This window comes from Sceloporus undulatus, chromosome 2, assembly GCF_019175285.1.
Source record: "Sceloporus undulatus isolate JIND9_A2432 ecotype Alabama chromosome 2, SceUnd_v1.1, whole genome shotgun sequence".
In the NCBI taxonomy this organism is placed as follows: Eukaryota; Metazoa; Chordata; class Lepidosauria; order Squamata; family Phrynosomatidae; genus Sceloporus; species Sceloporus undulatus.
Genome location: NC_056523.1, coordinates 55,989,169 through 56,008,619, shown reverse-complemented (window position 1 = coordinate 56,008,619; position 19,451 = coordinate 55,989,169). Strand labels below are relative to the sequence as shown.

At 40.7% G+C, this 19,451-nt stretch overlaps 1 protein-coding gene across 2 annotated transcripts in view; it reads left to right on the top strand.

Moving 5' to 3' along the window:
* The window catches only part of COPG1 (COPI coat complex subunit gamma 1), a 40,341-nt gene that overhangs the window by 13,603 nt on the left and 7,287 nt on the right, over nt 1-19,451 (top strand). Inside the window, exons 9-21 of one of the 2 annotated variants that reach the window (XM_042452108.1) lie at nt 74-231; nt 1,492-1,625; nt 2,662-2,729; nt 4,020-4,208; nt 4,324-4,419; nt 6,220-6,463; nt 8,527-8,602; nt 10,922-11,025; nt 12,954-13,079; nt 13,513-13,581; nt 15,397-15,539; nt 16,627-16,798; nt 17,232-17,329. In XM_042452108.1, coding sequence (XP_042308042.1) covers nt 74-231; nt 1,492-1,625; nt 2,662-2,729; nt 4,020-4,208; nt 4,324-4,419; nt 6,220-6,463; nt 8,527-8,602; nt 10,922-11,025; nt 12,954-13,079; nt 13,513-13,581; nt 15,397-15,539; nt 16,627-16,798; nt 17,232-17,329 — 1,677 coding nt within the window. Of the gene's footprint in view, nt 1-73; nt 232-1,491; nt 1,626-2,661; nt 2,730-4,019; nt 4,209-4,323; nt 4,420-6,219; nt 6,464-8,526; nt 8,603-10,921; nt 11,026-12,953; nt 13,080-13,509; nt 13,582-15,396; nt 15,540-16,626; nt 16,799-17,231; nt 17,330-19,451 lie in introns of both variants that reach the window. The other variant, XM_042452106.1, reaches the window with a different exon arrangement.

Sequence of the window (19,451 nt, the reverse complement as noted above, 5' to 3'; positions counted from 1 at the left end):
TAGCTGTGTCTCAGTGTGGTAAAGATGTCAATATGATGTTAACATCATTGCTTCCTTTGCCTGCTCCTTCCAGTATCATGCTCTTGGCTTGCTGTATCATGTGCGCAAGAATGACCGCTTGGCTGTCAACAAAATGCTGAACAAGTTCATGCGCCATGGCTTGAAGTCACCCTTTGCCTACTGCATGATGATCCGGGTAGCCAGCAAACTCTTAGAGGAAGAGGCAGGAGGGTAAGGACAATTTTACGTCTCAGGAAATCTTTCTGTGGAGCGCTGGACCAAGTTTTCTCTGGTTTTATTTTTTATTTGTTTATTTTGTGGAGAAAAACTGGATTTTTGACAGGGCTAGGACATTTTCCCACAAGCCTGGTGCTGTTTCACTTGTGGCCCGTTTGCCTTTTACAGCCTACTCTTTTAGCCCTACTATTTAGAAATAATGGCTCTTTCTTTTCCTAGAAATTTATCTAGCTGTGTGATGAAAATGTTAAGGATAGTGTCATCAACTCCAAAGAATTTTGTTTTCCCTCAGTGGTGTTACTGTTTAGACAGTTCTGAGTGGCTCCATGATGGCTACACAGTTTCTAGGAATCAAGAAGTCCATACTTACAAATGGTGGAACTACTGGCCTGATACACACTGGTGCTTTGCGCCAGCCTGGGGCCAAAACTAGGGCTTGGTAGTACGCACCAACTGCACGCTGCTGAGCCCTAGTACATGTGGGGGCTGCCATGGTTGTGCGATCCTGCCTACATGTCACATGCGTCGGTGACATCGCAGCTGCGCTGCGTCCAAATGACATGGCAAGCTGCGATGTCACTGTGCTGTCCTATGGCGCTTGTGGCATTGCAGCTGTGCAGAAACTGGAGCTGCTTCTGTGCACTCTTTTTTTGCTGTACAGCAGTACCGTGCTATTTGGTTGCTGCAGTAATGCTGCACAGCAAAGAGGGGCTCTAGTCCACCTTTTGCAGGCGGTTTGTACCGCACCTACTGTTATTATTACTTGGGGCTGCAAATAAATTTAAAAAACACACCAGGGAAAGGGATGATAAAGGTATATGCAGGACAACAGAGACACTGAAGTTGGGTGGTGGTGTGTAGCCATAGGTTGGAATATTCCATGACCATTGAAAGGTGGAATGTCAGAATCACTTCAGGCACCACACACTTCTCAAAAGAATCAGTTTCCTCTTTCAATGGCAGCTCATCATGTTCTACATCATATAGGCTTTATCTGTACTGCAGAAATAATCCAGTTTGACTCCACTTTAACTGACATGGCTCCATCCTATGGAATTCAGGGGTTTATAGTTCTTTGCGACACCAGGGCTGTCTGAAAGAGAAGGGTAAATATCTGACAAAACTACTAATCTCAGAATTCCATAGCACTGAGCAGTGGCAGTTAAAGCAATGCCAAACAGCATTATTTCTGCAGTGTGGATGCAAACATCGTTGGCATCCAATGAACTTAACTCTTCTTTTGTACTGTCCTAGCCATGATAGTCCCTTGTTTGATTTCATCGAGAGTTGCTTAAGGAACAAGCATGAGATGGTGGTCTATGAAGCTGCATCTGCCATTGTTAACCTGCCTGGTTGTACAGCCAAAGAACTGGCTCCTGCTGTGTCTGGTAATTACTTTCTTTTTTGCATGCTTTAATCAGGGGGGTATGAATCATGCAGCCCTCCAGATGTTGGAAAACTGCAACACAGAGAAGCCCTACGCAATATACCCAAGTGATGAAGAATGCTAGGAGTTACAGTCCAACAACATTGGAGGGCTACATTGTTCCTACCCCTGGTATAGTTGTTGGGACTCATTGGTTGGTTTGATGTCTTGCTGGTTGGGTTTACTGATTGTAATATTAAAAGCCTTCCTATCAAGAGAAAATATGCATGTGCTATAGTTATTACAAAGTTGCCAAGGATTTTGAAGTCTTGCTGTATATTCTGGAACAGGCCTGTACTGCAGAGCAGTATCAGTGGAGTAACAGGTGAACATTTTGCTCATGATGGTACATTCCATTTCTAGAGAAGAGTAGATACCTGAAATAAGAATGCACTTGCTTTACTGATGATAGCAAAAAGAAATGGCATTCTAAAAGGAAGAAAGATCCAGTTTAAGCAGTGAAAGGGGAGAGAGGCTTCAGTGAGAATATCAGCAAGATTTATGAAGGCTTATACAGTGCACCTTTGTCATATGCAGGTGCATTATATGCTGCTTTAAGCATATCCTGAAAGCAGCGCTGCTTTTTCTTTGAAAGTTTAGAGCAGGGATGGGGAATGTGTGGCCATTCCAACCTTGCTGGAGTGCAAATCTATCATCCCAAACCACTGGCTGTGCTTGGCTAGGGATAATGAAAGATAAATTTTAATAATATTTAGCGGGCACATTCCCTCTTAAGGAGAAGCAGTACATAAACTAAGGCTCTAAACTGTCTGGATATGTTGACTTGTGATAGACAACAGAAATATTTTTTTAAAAATAGACTAGGGAGTTCCTCTAGTCCTCTGTATAAATGAAGTAAACTTTTGCCTTCTGCAGATTTCCTGGCCTCCACTTTCTCCAGTACCTTATCTTTTATTCAGGCTGTTACAGTGAACATGAATAGTTTTAGCGTTGCCAGGTATTAGCTCTGTTTCTAACAAAACTGATATTTTCTACAGTGTTGCAATTGTTCTGCAGCTCACCCAAAGCCGCACTTCGTTATGCAGCTGTTCGAACTCTCAACAAGGTAAGAAGTATATATTATAAGCTTCTGTTGTTGACTTTTGAAGTCCTGCATGGGCTGGCTCTTCCTTATTTATCTGAGCTTCTTTCTTCTTCCCTTCCCACCTGTGCCCTCCGTTATGGTAGTCAAGGTCTGCTGTCTCAGCCTAGGATTTCCACTGCCCCGTCCCAAAATAATCCCTTTTCACTTGCTGCCCCTCGCTCCTGGAACCTCCTTCCCCAACAAGCACAGATCCTCACTTCTTTAACCAGTTTCAAAACTGAGTTGAAGACTATACTGTTCAGGGAAGCGTTCCCAGGCATCGTGTGATTGTTATTTGACGTTTGATATTTCATATTTGATGTTTTTAATTTGTTGCCTGCTTATTTTACCAATTCCTATCATCTATTATTATGTATTATTTTATATGTATTTTATTATTATTTTGTAGAATTTACACCATAGGCAAGTTTCTTTTTGTCTATTTTATTGATTGGATGTACAGCGCTGTGTAAATCTACAGCGCTATATAAATAATGTACTGTATAATAATAATAATAATAATAATAATAATAATAATAATAATAATAATAATAATAATAATGTGAAAACTGTGATTGAGTTGGTTGGCTCACTTGACTGGGGCATAATGTATGGCAGTGGTTCAGCAGGACTGATGCTTGGAATACCAAAGCTTAGTCTTTGGCCTCCAGATGTTTAGACTTACAACTGTCATCAGCCACATTCAATATAGGTTAATGACAAGGCACTATGGGAGTTGTAGCCCAAAGCATTTAAAGCAGGGTTTCTTAACTTGTGGCTATTAGGTATAGATTAGGTTTAATGGGCTTCATTGGGCCTGTGAATTGAGTATAAAGGGGGAAAAAATTATTCTACCTTCAGTTTGCTTTGAACATTATATTTAAGTGTATTTTTCCAGGAGGGAGGCAGTAGCTTTCATTACAATCTCAGTGGGGTCTGTGACCCAAAAATGCTCAGACCTAGGAAATATCTTTGAGCCTCTGAGGCTAACTGATTTTATGGAGTCTCCAGATGAGGTTTTTGGCTTGTACACATCCTACATTTTGCTGCCACTGTATCCATCTTTTTTTCTTAACAATAAAAATCTGTTTGATACAATTTTGCTGGTAATGCTAAAGGATGGATGTCAGTCTGGAAGCATCCCAACTCTGGGAGCATTATCTAGGGAGAGGAATGAGCATAAAGAACATAAGCTATTCCTGTGCATCTCTCTTTGCACATTGGTTTTGGCACTGTAGTCTAGGTAGTCTGCTTTTTGTTTCTGTCCACTAGGTTGCTATGAAGCACCCATCTGCTGTGACTGCCTGCAACCTTGACTTGGAGAACCTGGTGACGGACTCCAACCGCAGCATTGCTACCCTGGCCATCACAACTCTCTTGAAAACTGGCAGTGAGAGCAGCATTGACCGGCTCATGAAGCAGATCTCCACCTTCATGTCTGAAATCTCAGATGAGTTCAAGGTATGGAAAGAATTAATATAATTTATATAGCTACATGTAGGGCTGGACGTGTTAATGTGAGATAAAAGTCCAGTTGTTGAAGATGCTTGTTCTCTTTTCAAACACTGTATGCTAGGTTGTGGTGGTCCAGGCTATCAGCGCCCTCTGTCAGAAGTATCCACGCAAGCATGCAGTCCTCATGAACTTCCTCTTCACCATGCTCCGAGAGGAGGTAGGCATAACTGTTTGGAATTTTTGCCATTGTTCTTGAATTGAAATACAATTTGTTCTGGGATATTTACAATATGAATTAAAAGCACCATAAGACAGGAGCAGTAGGGTTAATGCTGCTGTAGTTTAATTTCTAAGTTTGACCATTAAGCTACTTGAATACATGGCTGTCAGTACTAGCCAAACTTGGCTTCCATTTCCTGCAGAAAAAATATTGTTATTGTTTATGCTGCACAGACTTTTTATAATGAGTGAGTTTTCATGCATTCTTCACCAGCCACACTTATTAGGGAAGACGGGAGTTGCAGTCAAACATGTCTAGAGGATACCAAATTTGAGGAGGTTGATGCATAATGTGTATTGAAGACTCTTTACATCAGGATTTTTCTTGGTGTGTGTTTTGTTCTAAAGTTGCTTCTATACATCTGTATTCAGAACAGCTTTCACTAAAATGGAGTATTCAATGAGTATAAGACTACAATTCCGATCATCCTCACCCAGCAGTGGATTGGTGGATGATGTGCTCCAAAACCTGTGCTTAACAGTGAACACTATTTTAACGTCCATTATATGTTCAACACAAATCCTGAGAAAATCTTTGGAGAATTCCCAGCCCCATCCTGCTATGCTGACATGCATCATGCATATCCCATGGAGACAGAAGAGAGACAGAGATAGTCTCTCCTCTGACTCCAAAAGAGACAGTCAGAGGAGAGATGGATTTTGGGAGAAGGAACAGTTGTTACTTCTGCCTGCCCTCTTGCAGCTTACAGTGATGGCCTGCTCTGCTGTCAGCTGAAGCACTACCTCCTTTTCATTCAATTTGAGTCTTAGTCTGAATATGCAGTGCCAAACCCCTAACACATATGAAGATGTGAAGTCTGCTACAGAGATTGGAAAAGTTATTTTTTGAGACTATAACTGACACAGCCCTCCAGACTTAGCTGGCTTAGCGATTCAGAGAAATATGATCCAAATAAGTAACTGTGCCAAGCTCTAGTCTGCTTGGGTTCCTCTGAGTCCTTGTTTTCCTTTGTCTCTGACATCATATGTGAGATAGACATAGATTTTCCTGCCAGTCAGTGGTATCCCAACAGTCTCTCACAAAAAAATTACTCTTATGAATCCTACCAGCAAGCCAAAAGGCATCAGTCTCTTTTTTTTTTACCCCTAGGGTAAAGTAATACTTGTAGCCAGTCCTTGATTCCTCTTGACCATTTTTGTAGGTAGCTAACAAACAAATATTGATTATTTTTCCAGGACTTTCCTGAGAGTCCTGGAAAAATATATCTTGTTTAAAATGATCAGATGCAACATCTTCTTTCTTTCTATTGTTATTATCCTGCCTCCATTGATGTTTATCTGTCATTATAATTCTGTCTAGCCTTTGGATCTGTTAATATTAAGCCTATCTAGACAGAATTACCTTGCCACCCACACAAAATCTGCTGGAACAGAGCATTTCATTTTCATCAGGAGATTCTCATTTTGATATAATACAGATTCTGACATATTCCAGTTTCAAAGTTCCTCCCACATAGTCTTATTCCTAATGGCTTCAAGACAGAAATTCAAAAGGCCTGTAAAATCCATGTATGGACTAAACTTTAGGAAAGGCATTACTTCATTGCAGAACTTCTCCCTTGTAAAGTCAGGAGAAAATGTGTAGAATTCTCTCTCTCTCTCTCTCTCTCTCTCTCTCACACACACACACACACACACACACATATATATATGTCACAGTAAAAACAGAGGCCTTGCTCTCTAGCTTTCCTACTGATCTGTTTGCATTGCTGCCTAGGGAGGCTTCGAGTACAAAAGAGCCATTGTTGAATGTATCATCGGTATCATTGAGGAGAACTCTGAGAGCAAAGAAACAGGCCTCTCCCACCTGTGCGAGTTTATTGAGGACTGTGAGTTCACTGTCCTGGCTACCCGTATTCTCCATTTGCTGGGCCAGGAAGGGCCCAAGACCAACAACCCTTCAAAATACATCCGTTTCATTTACAACCGAGTTGTTTTGGAACATGAAGAAGTCCGGGCAGGTATGTCGGTTAGAATGGTGTCTGTAACAGGAACAGAAGAAGCTCTCTTAAACAGAATCAGATTATTGGCCACAAGTGAAATGTAGAATATTTGGCTTGAAAGACAGCTGTTTTATCACTGAGTTACAGCATCTTTCCTTTATGCTTTTTACCATAATTCAGGGGTAGGCAACCTTTTTGAGCCGGGGGCCGGGTTACTGTCCCTCAGACAACTGGGGGGCCGAAGCCAAAAAATAAATAATTAAATAATTTTTTAAATAAATAAATAAACCGGGGCAAATGTAGGACAAATTTTTCAAATGGAGGATTTTTTTAAAAAAAATGGAGGACACACAAAACAATTTGCTGATTTTTTAAAAAATATTAATATAAATGCATGTTTTGGAGGCTTCTGTAGACAATTGCCCCCCTTGCCTGCCTCCTCCTGATAGGCCAAATGCCCCACGCCCTCCCGCGAGAGGCCAAAGGCTCCGGCGGCAATCGGCGGCAGGACCAGGCTGGGGCCGGTCCCAAGGCCGCAGGTTGCCTACCCCTGCCGTAATTTAACTTTTCTGACTGAAAACTGGATTGAGCCCAGGGCAGCTAGTGAATTACAACTTGGGCTGAGATTTTAATGTTGCGATTTTACTTAATTGCTCCAGATGTTGTTGGAATACAGTTCCCACAATTCATCACAATTGGCGGTGCTTATTGGAGCTACTAAGAGTTGAAATCTAACAACATATAGGGAGCAAGATTGGGACTCACTAGCTTCCCCCAATAGCTAGATGACCACTAGGTATTTTGGATTGGGACTTCCAGCTACCCCAGCCAGCACAATATATGGTTAGGGATGGTGGAGGTTGGGGGGTAGCAGGTTTGGGGAAACTACTCTAAATAACATTTATTGATAGTTTGTTAGCTACATTTATATTTAGCCTTTCCTTCAGTGAATTCAAGGCAATGTGCTTGACTTTCTTTCTCCCCAACCCAAAGCAACCCTGTGCAGTAGCCCAGGTGAGAGAATGTGAGTCCAGTGAGCCTGAGTTCACCTCATGAGTTTTGTGGCTCAGTGGGGACTAGACCTTCCCAAGCCCTGCTCCACCATTAACCACTACACCACACTGATTCTCATTCATAGGGTATTGGGCTGCAAGGAGGGTTACAGAACTTCTGTAGAATTCCATTCTTTTCACATTTAGACAATCATCAAAATATAGACCAACTCTATAAATATTTTCCTGTTACTTGGTTGTAACAGCTTCATATTGAAATGGTTAAACAGATTATAAAGACCGCCTCTAGAAACCTCTGATACAGCCATATCCAAATGTAGGAAGGAACACTGGCTTGGGGTGTTGTATCGTATTAAGTGTTTTAAACAATTTTATCTTTTTAACTTTATTTTTATTCTTTTAATAAGCAATTTATTTGAATATTGTAACAATTTTATTCTGCTTTAATGTATCACTTTCCTATGTCTTTAATTGTACTATTATTTTAATATTGTGAGCTGCTCTGGGTCCCAGTTCTGGGAAAAGAGTGGGATATAAATAAATAGAAATATTAGAAGAAGAAATAGAAATAGAAATTGTAAAAGTACAACATGAACATTACCTCATTGCTAGCAGTACTTGTTCTTAATTGCTGTCCTACGTGGTGGTGTTCTTTATTTGGGAAGGATGCATGCTTCTGTTAACTGGATAAAAAAATTAAAATAAAGACCCAAAATAACAACTGGGAGTGGCCAGAAGTTCACTTCTGGTTTACAACACGGATTATTATTTTTTTATGTTTAGAAGTGCAGGAAGGCCCTGAAACCTATTCAAAAGATGAATTGTCTCTCCCGGAGGCTTCCAGAACAGACAATTTCTCTCTCCCCTTTTTTTTAAATTTTTTTGTTTGTTTGTTTGTTTGTTTGTTGGGAAAAGGGTGGTCTTGGGAATTTGAAGGGGCTGAAGTCTTCAAAAACAGTTGGGGAGGGTGCATGTGGTCCCAGAGCCACACTTTGTCTGCCCCCCTCTAAAAATCTTTCCAGATGGTCTTCTCCCAATGATCCTTTCTTGTTTTGCATTTGTTTGCAGGTGCTGTGAGTGCTCTTGCCAAATTTGGAGCTCAGAATGAAGAGATGCTGCCCAGCATCCTTGTGTTGCTGAGGAGGTGAGTTGTGAGTAGACAGCTTGATAGCATACCACAGTTCAAGAGAGCCAGCACAAACATTTCAATAACAATAGAGCTGGAAGTACAAAGAATTCTCCCTGGCAAAGGAAAGTGGAACAATCTTGAATGAAACTAGGCAGAGGGGGTTTGATCATGATTCGTGGTACTGCATGAACATAGGAGCCTGAATAATACAGACAACAAGTCTGATATAATATGGCAATCCTCCTGATTTTTCTAAGCAAGAAGTCCACAAACTTGCTATAATTCTCTCTATATAAGACATCTCTTGGTTCTCTTCTGATCTAGAAGAGCCTGTATGGGTGGTCTAGGCTAATGTTGTAGCTTGGACTGTTGGAATCATGTTTTCAGGCAAGGTGGCAGAGCAAGAAGCATTACACATTCAATGCATTAGAAGCCAAGATCAATTTATAAAAGGAATGAAAAAGTGTCCAAAGCCCCTCTCCCCTGCAAGAAATAAAATATTCCACTTTGTTGATTCCCAAAACTACAGAATTCATAGAAAGGAGAATGTTGAGTTGGTAAAATGACAAAACGCGAAATGAAAAATAGAAGACTGAGAGTAAAGTTTTTTTAAAAGGGTTAATCATAGAATCATAGTTGGAAGAGAGCTCAAGAGTTGTCAACTCCAACCTCCTTCCATGCAGGAATACACAATCAAAGCATTCCTGACAAATGGCCATCCAGCCTCTGTTTAAAAACCCTCCACAGAAGGAGACTTCACGTCTTTCTGGGGCAGTGTGTGCCACTGTCAAATAGCTCTTACTGGCAAGAAATTTAAAACTTGTGCGCCAACTGCGCCCGTTCCTTGAGAAGCCAGATCTTGGCACGTTGGTACATGCCTTGGTTACATCCCGTTTGGACTACTGTAATGGGCTCTACATAGGACTACCTTTTAAAAGTGTTCGGAAAATTCAACTGGTTCAAAGAGCTCCTGCCAGGCTGTTAACAGGGGCAGATTACAGGGACAATGCAACTCCCCTGTTGAAACAGCTTCATTGGCTGCCAGCTTGTTTCCGGGCACAATTCAAGGTACTGGTTATAACCTACAAAGCCCTAGATGGCTCAGGTCCACACTATTTGGCAGACCATTTCTCCTGGTATGAACCTACCCGGACTCTGAGATCCTCTGGACAAGCTCTTCTCTCCATCCCAACACCTTCACAAACACGTTTGGTGGGGACACGAGAGAGGGCCTTCTTGGTGGCTGCCCCTAGACTCTGGAACTCCCTGCCCAGGGAGATAAGAACGGCTCCCTCCTTGATGGCTTTCCGCTGGCAGGTGAAGACCTACCTGTTCAAACAGGCTTTTAAGGAATTACTATAAGGACAGGCTGGAATGTTGGACTAGTTTAATCATTCTTTTTAATGTACGTCATTTATTTATTTATTTTTAAAATATTTTTCATTGTACTTTTTGTTTGTTTGTTTGTTTTTTAATGCTGTGAAGCCGCTCTGAGTCCCAGTCCTGGGAAAAGAGTGGGATATATATATATATATATATATATATATATATATGTAAAAGAAATTCTTCCTAATGTTTAGGTGGTATCTCTTCCTGTAGTTTGAATCCATTGCTCAATATCCTAGTCTCTGGAGCAGCAGAAGACAAGCTGTCTCCATCTGCAATATGTCATCCCTTCAAATATTTAAATGTGGCTATCATGTGACCTCTTAACCGTTTCTTCTCCAGGCTAAACATACCCAGCTCCCTAAGCCACTCCTCATTGGGCATGGCTTCCAGATCATGCAAGTACAGTATCTATTAAGGGTGTAGTGAATGTCAAATATGTTCAGATTCCATAGACACTGAGTTGAGCTCCTTGATTTGTGACATTCCATATAGAATAGAGGAACCATCCAGACATAATAACTGCCATCCCAGTTTTGAGTTTTATCCAGATGGTGGATTGTTTAGAAGTCCAGATTCAGATGCATTCACACAGACACCTGTCTAGTCCTGGTTAATTGAAATGGCAGAGTAGGAGATTAGCACAATGAGCACAAATATCATGGTTCAGAAAAAGGATTTCTTTAACCTTAAGAGCACTAAAAATTGCCACCTGCTGCAAATTACTTTTGTCCTTTTGATCTCTTTTCAGTGCTATAAAATAATCTTTCAAGAGGCAGTTATCTTTCAGAAGCTGTCTGCTCTGGTGCTTAGTATATGCTGCCAACCCATCATGGCAGTACATGATTCTGGCATTTCTAACCAGCTGGACAGAGCTGAAATTTTTGGATAGATCCATGGAAATTTCAGTGCCTCCCACTGAGTAGATCACTCTGGTTTTGATTTCAGGTGTGTAATGGATGATGATAATGAAGTGAGAGACAGGGCTACCTTTTACCTGAGTGTCTTGGAGCAGAAGCAAAAGGCTCTCAACGCTGGCTACATTCTAAATGGTAATTGACAGAGACGGGAAGAGATATTAAAATTGAAATCCTTTTCACTGCCAGAGCATGTCATGATGCAGAACAGGGAAGTTTCAGGTAGTCTTAAATCCACAGAAGACTGTAATTTTGATTTGATGATTTAAAAAAACACAACATATGTGCCTTTTGGTTTATTGGCAGGGTTTAGGTTTACATTTGTATTGGACTATCTCTAAAGTTAGCCTCTGAGTTGTTTGGTCTACATCAAAAAATGGGAAATAAGGATTCTTAGCTCACCAGTACTGTATAAGCCAGACATAGGTGGGAAGGAAGGAATTGGATTATTTCTGGGAACTGGCTGGGGATTTTGGGGAGTTATAGTATGAAAAGCTAAATTTTCAAAGCTCTGACTTAATCTCACACTCTTCTTCTTCTAAAAGGACAATATATGCAGGTTACGTCTCCCTTATTTAAAGGGGTTAGGACCCACAGTGTTTTGTATTTCTGACACTCCCCTCCCCTGTATTTTTAGAATATTTGCATATACATAATGAGATACCTTGGAGATGGGACCCAAGTCTAAACATGAAATTCATTTGTTTTGTATATACCTTATACACATTGCTGAAGGCAGTTTTATACAAAATATTTTTAATAATTGTGTGTGTGTAAGAAAGTATGTGTACACTGAACCAACCATGAGAGAGCAAGGATGTCACTGTGTCAGCCACCCATGTGGACAATTTTGGATTTTGGAATATTTGGATTTCAGAATTCTGACCAAAGGAGAATCAACTTGTATCCTCCTGGCACTTTTTTATCCTGGAATGCTATCTCATTCCTGTCAAAGCTGCATACAGCTTATTCCTAGGCATGCCTAATAGCTTTCATCTTCCAGTCTTCTCTTCATTTGCATTTTGAACCACAAGCTGCTGGTTTAAACATGATATAAATTCATACTTGATTAAGTTTTATCCCATCTTTCTGAAAAAAAGTGCTCCAGTCAGCTAACAAACATCAGTGAAAGTGAATTTAAAAAGCAAATTAGATAGTAAAATCATTAAAATCATGACGATAATTCATTTTGACTACCAGCCAGAAAAATCACTCAAATACAGTGAGAAATTATTTAAATAGCCAGTTTGAAGAGATGCATTTAACAGTCTTCCTAAAACAGCAATGGTGGGAACTAGGTGGAACAAGAGAAAAACCCCAATTTCCCCTTCTTCTCCTCCTCCCCAGAAGCTGGCATTGCCTAGTGCAGTGCAGCATTGAACATTTCAGATGCCAGCTGGCCAGAATGAAGTGGGGAAGGCTTGTTGTCATTGCCATATTGGCAGCTTTTTTTAAAATGACTGTAGGTCAGCAAAGATGGCTTAATGCAGCACGAAGGGCATATGGGGATTTGCTCCTGATTTCTATGAGACCCCCTCTTGGTGGTGGCATGTTAACTGCCTGGGTTAGCTATGTAGCGATACATGGTAAGTTTCTCTGCCCACTGCTTTTAAGCCCTAAATGGGAACAGATGTGTACCATATGTTTCTAGACCACTGCAGGGAGGAGAGTCGTTGCCAGAGGATAACCTTCTGAAGTTATAGTTCCCTCCCTGATATGCAGATAGTCCTTAAAATAGGAATATCTGATGAATCGATAGATGCCTACACATCTGGATGAGAGATTCCCAGTGTGTGGTTTGCTAATGGCTCAATCTGCAACCCATTTAAGATGTAGGGGATTAAACTGGCTAAAATCTAAGATCAGTAGATGGGATTTTGTTTTATTTTGAGTGGGTTTTCTTTCTTTTCTTTTTCTTTCTTTCCTTCCCCCCCCCCTTTTTGGAATGTGGCCATATGGCACAGCAGATGCAGAGAGTTAATTGTGGTCTGATTTATAAGCTGTCTGGTTTCCTGTAGATTTATCTTTTTTCTTTTATTCTGGTTAACATTCCTCTTCTCCAGGCTTGACAGTATCCATCCCAGGCTTGGAGAGGGCGCTGCATCAGTATACTCTGGAACCTTCTGAAAAACCCTTTGACATGAAGTCTGTTCCCTTGGCAACTGCCCCCATCACTGAACAAAGAATAGGTAAAGGTGGAAACAATTAAAGGAAAAGTTTTGATCTGTTGACCTCTTTTGTAAACTTTCCAGTTCTTTCTCTTCTTTCAAGGTATCCAGCTTTAATTTCATAGGTTCCTATCAGCAGTAGCATCTGTGCTGTTCTGAATTGCTTAAGTTTCATCATCTGAGATGTTTTGGACAAGTTTCTTTTCCCTTTTTGCTGCCATCTTATTAGCATTTTGGCATCGTCATCTCACATTACTGTAGCACAACCTGCTGTTTGTTCAAGTCTGTCTCCTCCCCCACCTACCACTGTTGCCATTTTCTAAATGAGGAATGAAACTAAATGCACTTCACTTTTGGAGGACAGAGTCCTTTCTCAGTGACTACAATATACCTTCAAGTTAGAACATGTGTGCATTATTCTATCTGTGTTGTGTTTTTTGTTCAAATTCAGCAGAAAATGTTCCTATCTCTGCAGTCAAGCAGCCAGAGAAAGTGGCAGCAACCCGACAAGAAATCTTCCAAGGTATGTTTTGCCTCGTATTTGGGAACAAAATAAAATAGCTCCACAGTTTATCCAATAAAGAATTACTCTTTGTACCAGAGATTTTCCTGATTAAGAAGTCAGACTTCCTACCCTAGGAACACTTAAGTCTCTATATATGGAGATTTCTGTCTTGCCTTTCTAGTCCCCGCACCCAGTGCAAGACAGTAGGGGGCCTCAGGATGAGCTTTTTAAATCCCACCATTTCAGCAATCTCAAGTTAGATTTTTGAGAGAAAGAGAGTATTTTGATTGAAGCTGCTTCTTAGGAGAGGCATTTCCTCTGTTTAGAATGGAAGGAAAAACTATATGTACATAAGTTGGGAAACAACCAAGTGTGTCAAGGGAAATGTGGTGTGGTCTTCTGGGGAATCCCAGATGGCTGGTTTGGTATCAGGATCTCCAAAGTTTTGCACCCCTGGCATACAGAATTCTCCATAAATCCCAGTTTATCTTCACAACATCTCTGTAAGATAGTATAAGCTGAAATGTGGTGAGTAGGCCAAAGTCTCCCAGAAATCCTGCTCTAGACAAACCTCTCATGAAGAGCTAAAATTTAGTCAACTAGCATGCAAAGATCCCTGGCTCAATTTTTTGTAGCTTTTGTTAAAGCTGGAGAATATCTATGATAGCACCATTAGGAAGGATATGTGCTTGAGGAGAGCCATAGCTACGCAGTGTAGACATAGATTTAGACCTAGTATACAACAGCTTCATATGTTTACGTTGGAGGGGAAATCAGCTACAGTATACAAGAATATTATTGTTGGCCTACTGAAGCATGTCTTAACAACTGTCCTTGGAGCAGCCCTGAGGTCTGTAAGATGTTTGATGTACTCAGCTGATGTAATATGAGCAGACTGCACTCCCATGAATTTTGGAAAATAACTATCCTAAAGTGGATATAAAATCTCTCTGCTTGGTGAGACGTTGATAGTAGACCCAAGGCACAGATTACAATGAACAGTAATCCTATTGGAACATGAGTGGCTTGTTTGTTTTTCTCATATCATGAGCCCTGCACTCCATATTTAAAAATAATAAATACTGTGGCATTCCACATGTGGGCCATTTTGTCATAATTCCACCCCTGTTAAAATCTCCATCTTTGTTCTTACAAGTAAAGGAACTTTATGTACTTTTATTTGTTTCTGTAAAATTTAAATGTACTTCTATTTGTTTTTGTAAAATTTAAAGGTAATTCCTTTTTGCTTACACAGATCTGGCGAGTTTTCTTTTATTCCTTTTTCACAGATAAGGGAATTGAGGTTGGGACAGAGTCAACCCAGCCCTCAGCCATGCTTTAAGACAGTCTTCTCCAACCTGGAGCTATACAGTTGTGCTGGACTACAGCTTTGAACATACCCGACATATACTTCCAGTTGTGCTGGTTGTAATGTTGGGAGTTATAGTCTGACACATCTGAAGGGTGCCAGCTGGATAAAAGCTGCTCTGAAATCGTTACTGAAGAGGACTTGAACTTGGCTTTTCTTCCAGGGCACTTCCTTAGCTTATTTATAGTACTTGTCAGGTGAGAGCTGGCCCTGTGGCAAAGAAATACCCTGTAATACCCATAAAACATATTCTCATCATTTTAAAAATGTAAATCTTCCAGTCGTGTTTTCTATATAACGAGAGCTTCCCCACATATGTATAGAAGAGCCTCTTTCTGAAGATCTGTTGCAGCCCAAATGAATGGAATATGGCAAATGTACCTTTATTTTTCTCTTCTCACCTTTACCTAACCAAATGACACCCTGGCAATTTCTTTCTCTTCTCTCTTTAAATTGGATTTTAGAGCAACTGGCTGCTATTCCAGAGTTCCGGGGGCTTGGCCCATTGTTCAAGTCCTCTCCTGAGCCAGTGGCACTTACAGAATTGGAAACAGAGTACGTGATCCACTGTACAAAGCACATGTTTACCACCCACATGGTGTTCCAGGTGTGTATTGTGTGGGAAAGAGTATCTATAAATAATCTTCTATGAGGTATGATGCTCAGGGCCAAGGGAAGAAGTGGAATCCATATTTATAGTGCCAGGCAAAGAAATGGTTCTGATTCCATTTGCCGCACTGGCATAGCCATTGGGGTTTTAGCAGTTTGTATGCTCTGTGGTTAATAGACAAGCATTTGATGGTACTGTGTTCATTTGTCCATTGCATTTTGATATGATAGTTTAGCTCCACAAAAATGAGCCTGGCCAAGCCTCAGAGCCATGTACTTAGCTTTCCTCCCGCAACACAGCTGTTAGAAGAAAAATGAAAAGTTTGTAACTTGAATGATGGGCAAAGGTTTTAGTCAGTGTACATTCTTGCCAATAAAATGGCAAGTACCACTTTTGATATTGTCCAGTAAGTTTTTTCAGGGCACCTTATAAGTATGTAGCTTTTCTCAAATAGTCTTGTTTATATCTTAAAGATGAAAATAAGTATAGTGTGACATGGGAAGTTGTCATGCTGAATGAGCTTCTTCAGCAGAACGAGTGTTGTTTTGGTACTGATACAGGAACTGCACCACCCTGTCCAACCAGGCAACCCAGGAGTTCTGCAGATATTTGGCTTCAGTAATTAGATCTACTGGAGAAATGCATCTTTTCCCTGGAAAATATCTTATTTAGACATCTCCTTAAACAGGCAGCTTTAAGCTGTGTGTCTTTAAACCTGTGAGGCTGTCAAAAGTTTTTAGGCCCAGGAAAAGCCTTCTTAAATAACAGTAATGCCACCATGTTCCCTATATGACATTTTGGGGCTTAAAAAAAAACCCTCAAACACTTGTATTGTTGTTGTTCTTAAATGTTTTTGACCTCTGGGGAATCCCAGGGTTTGCAAAAACAACCCAGTCAGCCACATGTAGACCATGGGCCATACTTTGCCTATCCCTGTCTTACATCTTCCCATCATGAAATATCTGTGAGACTGTAAACAGTAAGGACTTATGATTCTATCAGGAAAATGATAGAACCCAGTGTCCATGGGTTCAGTATTGATGATCAAATCTTGCCATGATGCATCTTCATTTTTCCATAATAGTTTGACTGCACAAATACTCTGAATGATCAGATCCTGGAAAATGTTACTGTGCAAATGGAGCCGACTGAAGCATATGAAGTCATTGGATATATACCTGCCAAAAGCTTGCTGTACAACCAACCTGGCACTTGCTATACATTGATCGCATTGCCTGAAGAGGACCCTACTGCAGGTAGCTGTCTTTTCTCTATTTTCTTCATCTCATCTTCTCAATAAGCTCATAAACTCTCATATCCTAAGCCATATCCATGCCCATTTCTGTAGATAATAAGTAGGTAGTGATTTTTCTTATCTGCTTGGTTTTTGCATTTAGTTATATAGTACACTGTACAAATTGTAAGTGTGGAGATTTCTAGATAGTTTTTGTATAAATGTCTTTATGTATGTAGAGAGAACAGCTGTTTGTTTTAATCTGACTTCTACATCTGTGGATAATCACTTTTGCTGAAAAGTCACAGATAACTTTGGAGACACTCCTCATCCTCACAGCTTGCAGTGGCTTTTTAATTAGTAGGTGCACTGGACCAGGAACAGAGACAGGGTTAAACATTAAGTCTGTAGAGAGGTGCTAATGTTGTTTGTGGTTGTGTTTTTGCTCTTTGCAGTGGCCTGTACATTCAGCTGCATGATGAAATTTACTGTCAAGGACTGTGATCCAAACACTGGAGAAGTTGAAGAAGAGGGCTATGAGGATGAATATGTGGTAAGAAGGAGACTGTGGTTGCTCTGCTAACCCTGTGCAAGTCCACATAGCCAGGTGTCTCCCAGTTCAGGGTTGCAGTAGATGCCACAAGACAAGGCTACGAACCTATAAACTGCTTTTCTCCCTTTGTATGGGGAGCTATGGCTTGAATTAACAAAGACATTGGCAACCATGTTCCATGAGAACCAAATATTAGATTTGATAAAGGTTCTGAGCTAACAAGCTGCTAAGTCACAGCATGTCCAGATGGTGAAGTGTCAAGCCTGTAGTCTCCTGTCAGAGGGATTCATGCTGAAATATGGCTTGTAACCAGCTCACTTTTGTCAGCCATATGCTAGAAGGCCATAATATCTCTCTCTCAGGGGTGTTGCTGCAAGCTATCCACTCAGTTCATGTTACATGGATAAAATGCATTTAGCAAAAAGGTTTTGCTTAATCATAACTGTTTTACAATTGTTTTGCTTCTAAAATTAACAACCCCAACATACGTAAAATACCAACAACTCTAATTGTTTTGTCCCAAGAGCAATACTATGGACTTTGGGTGTAGTAAGGCCTCTGGCTCTGGGGAACACAGCCAGAACAAAAGACTTGTCCAGAAATTTCTTAAGTTTCAAAAGCTTTACTGGTTATAAACACAAACATGAAACTGATCTCCTTTTTCTTAATAGTCCTTCCTAAATACCTTGCTCTCTTCTTGGTGGACTCTTATCTTTCTTCTTCTGAGAACTATCTTTCTTCTTTGTGGACCTATCTTTTTGTCAAAGGAAAATACTCTCTCCAGGTCTGACTTGGCTGAAATCTTACTACACAACTGAAACTAACTAGAGGGAGACAGTAAGAGACCCTGGGATTTCCCACAATCCTTGCCTTTCTTAAAGCTGTAGATCTCTATTTCCCCTTCTGAACTAATACATAGAAAAGCTAATATACAGTGGTGCCTTGGGTTACGAAATTAATTCGTTCCGTGGCACCGTTCGTAACCCGAAAAGCCTTCGTAAGCCGAATTGCCATAGGCGCTAATGGGGAAAAGCCACGATTCCGTGCGAAAAAGCCGAAAAAAGCACCAAAAGTTTTTTCGTAACCCGAAAAAACATTCGTAACCCGGAACAATGTTTTCCTATGGGATTTTTTCGTATCCCGAAAATTTCGTAACCTGGGTATTTCGTATCCCGAGGTACCACTGTAATCTCAACTAAATATATGTCTCAAGAGCATCAAAGATGCTCTGGAGGCATGACACTAATGGTTCTTTCTTGAAGTAAGAATCCATAATAATATGCTCTAGCTGACCTGCTGAGTAAAGGACACTGGTGATCCAGATTTTATGCTTGGGGAATTTCTATGTATGTGCCAAAGCCATTGATTTCCTGTCAGCTTAAAGCACTGTGGGAATTGTCTCTGTGCAGTATTAGACCTGAAGGAGTATTTTGAGGAACTGCTTTTCTTGACTGGACATTTTTGGAACTCATCCTTGACATTCTTGCAAACAAGCTTGTAAAATGTGGACTAGACAAGGTAACTGTCACATGGATTTGTAACTGGTTGACCGGCCGAACCCAAAGGGTGCTCAACAATGGCTCCTTTTCATCCTGGAGAGAAGTGACCAGTGGGGTCCCACAGGGCTCTGTCCTGGGCCCAGTGCTATTCAACATCTTTATCAATGACCTGGATGACAGAATTGGGAGCATACTTATCAAATTTGCAGATGACACCAAATTAGGAGGAATAACTAATACCCCAGAGGACAGGATCAAGATCCAAAATGACCTGAATAGACTAGAAAGCTGGGCCAAAGCTAACAAAATGAAATTCAACACGGAGAAATGTAAGGTACTGCACTTAGAGCGGAAAAATAAAATGCACAGATATAGGATGGGTGACACCTGGCTGAATGAAACTACGTGTGAAAGGGATCTAGGAGTCCAAGTAGACCACAAGTTAAACATGAGTGAACAGTGTGATGCAGCAGCTAAAAACGCCAATGCAATTTTAGGCTGCATCAATAGAAGTATAGTTTCTAGATCAAGAGAAGTAATAGTGCCACTGTATTCTGCTTTGGTCAGGCCCCACCTGGAATATTGTGTCCAGTTCTGGGCGCCACAATTCAGAAAGGACATTG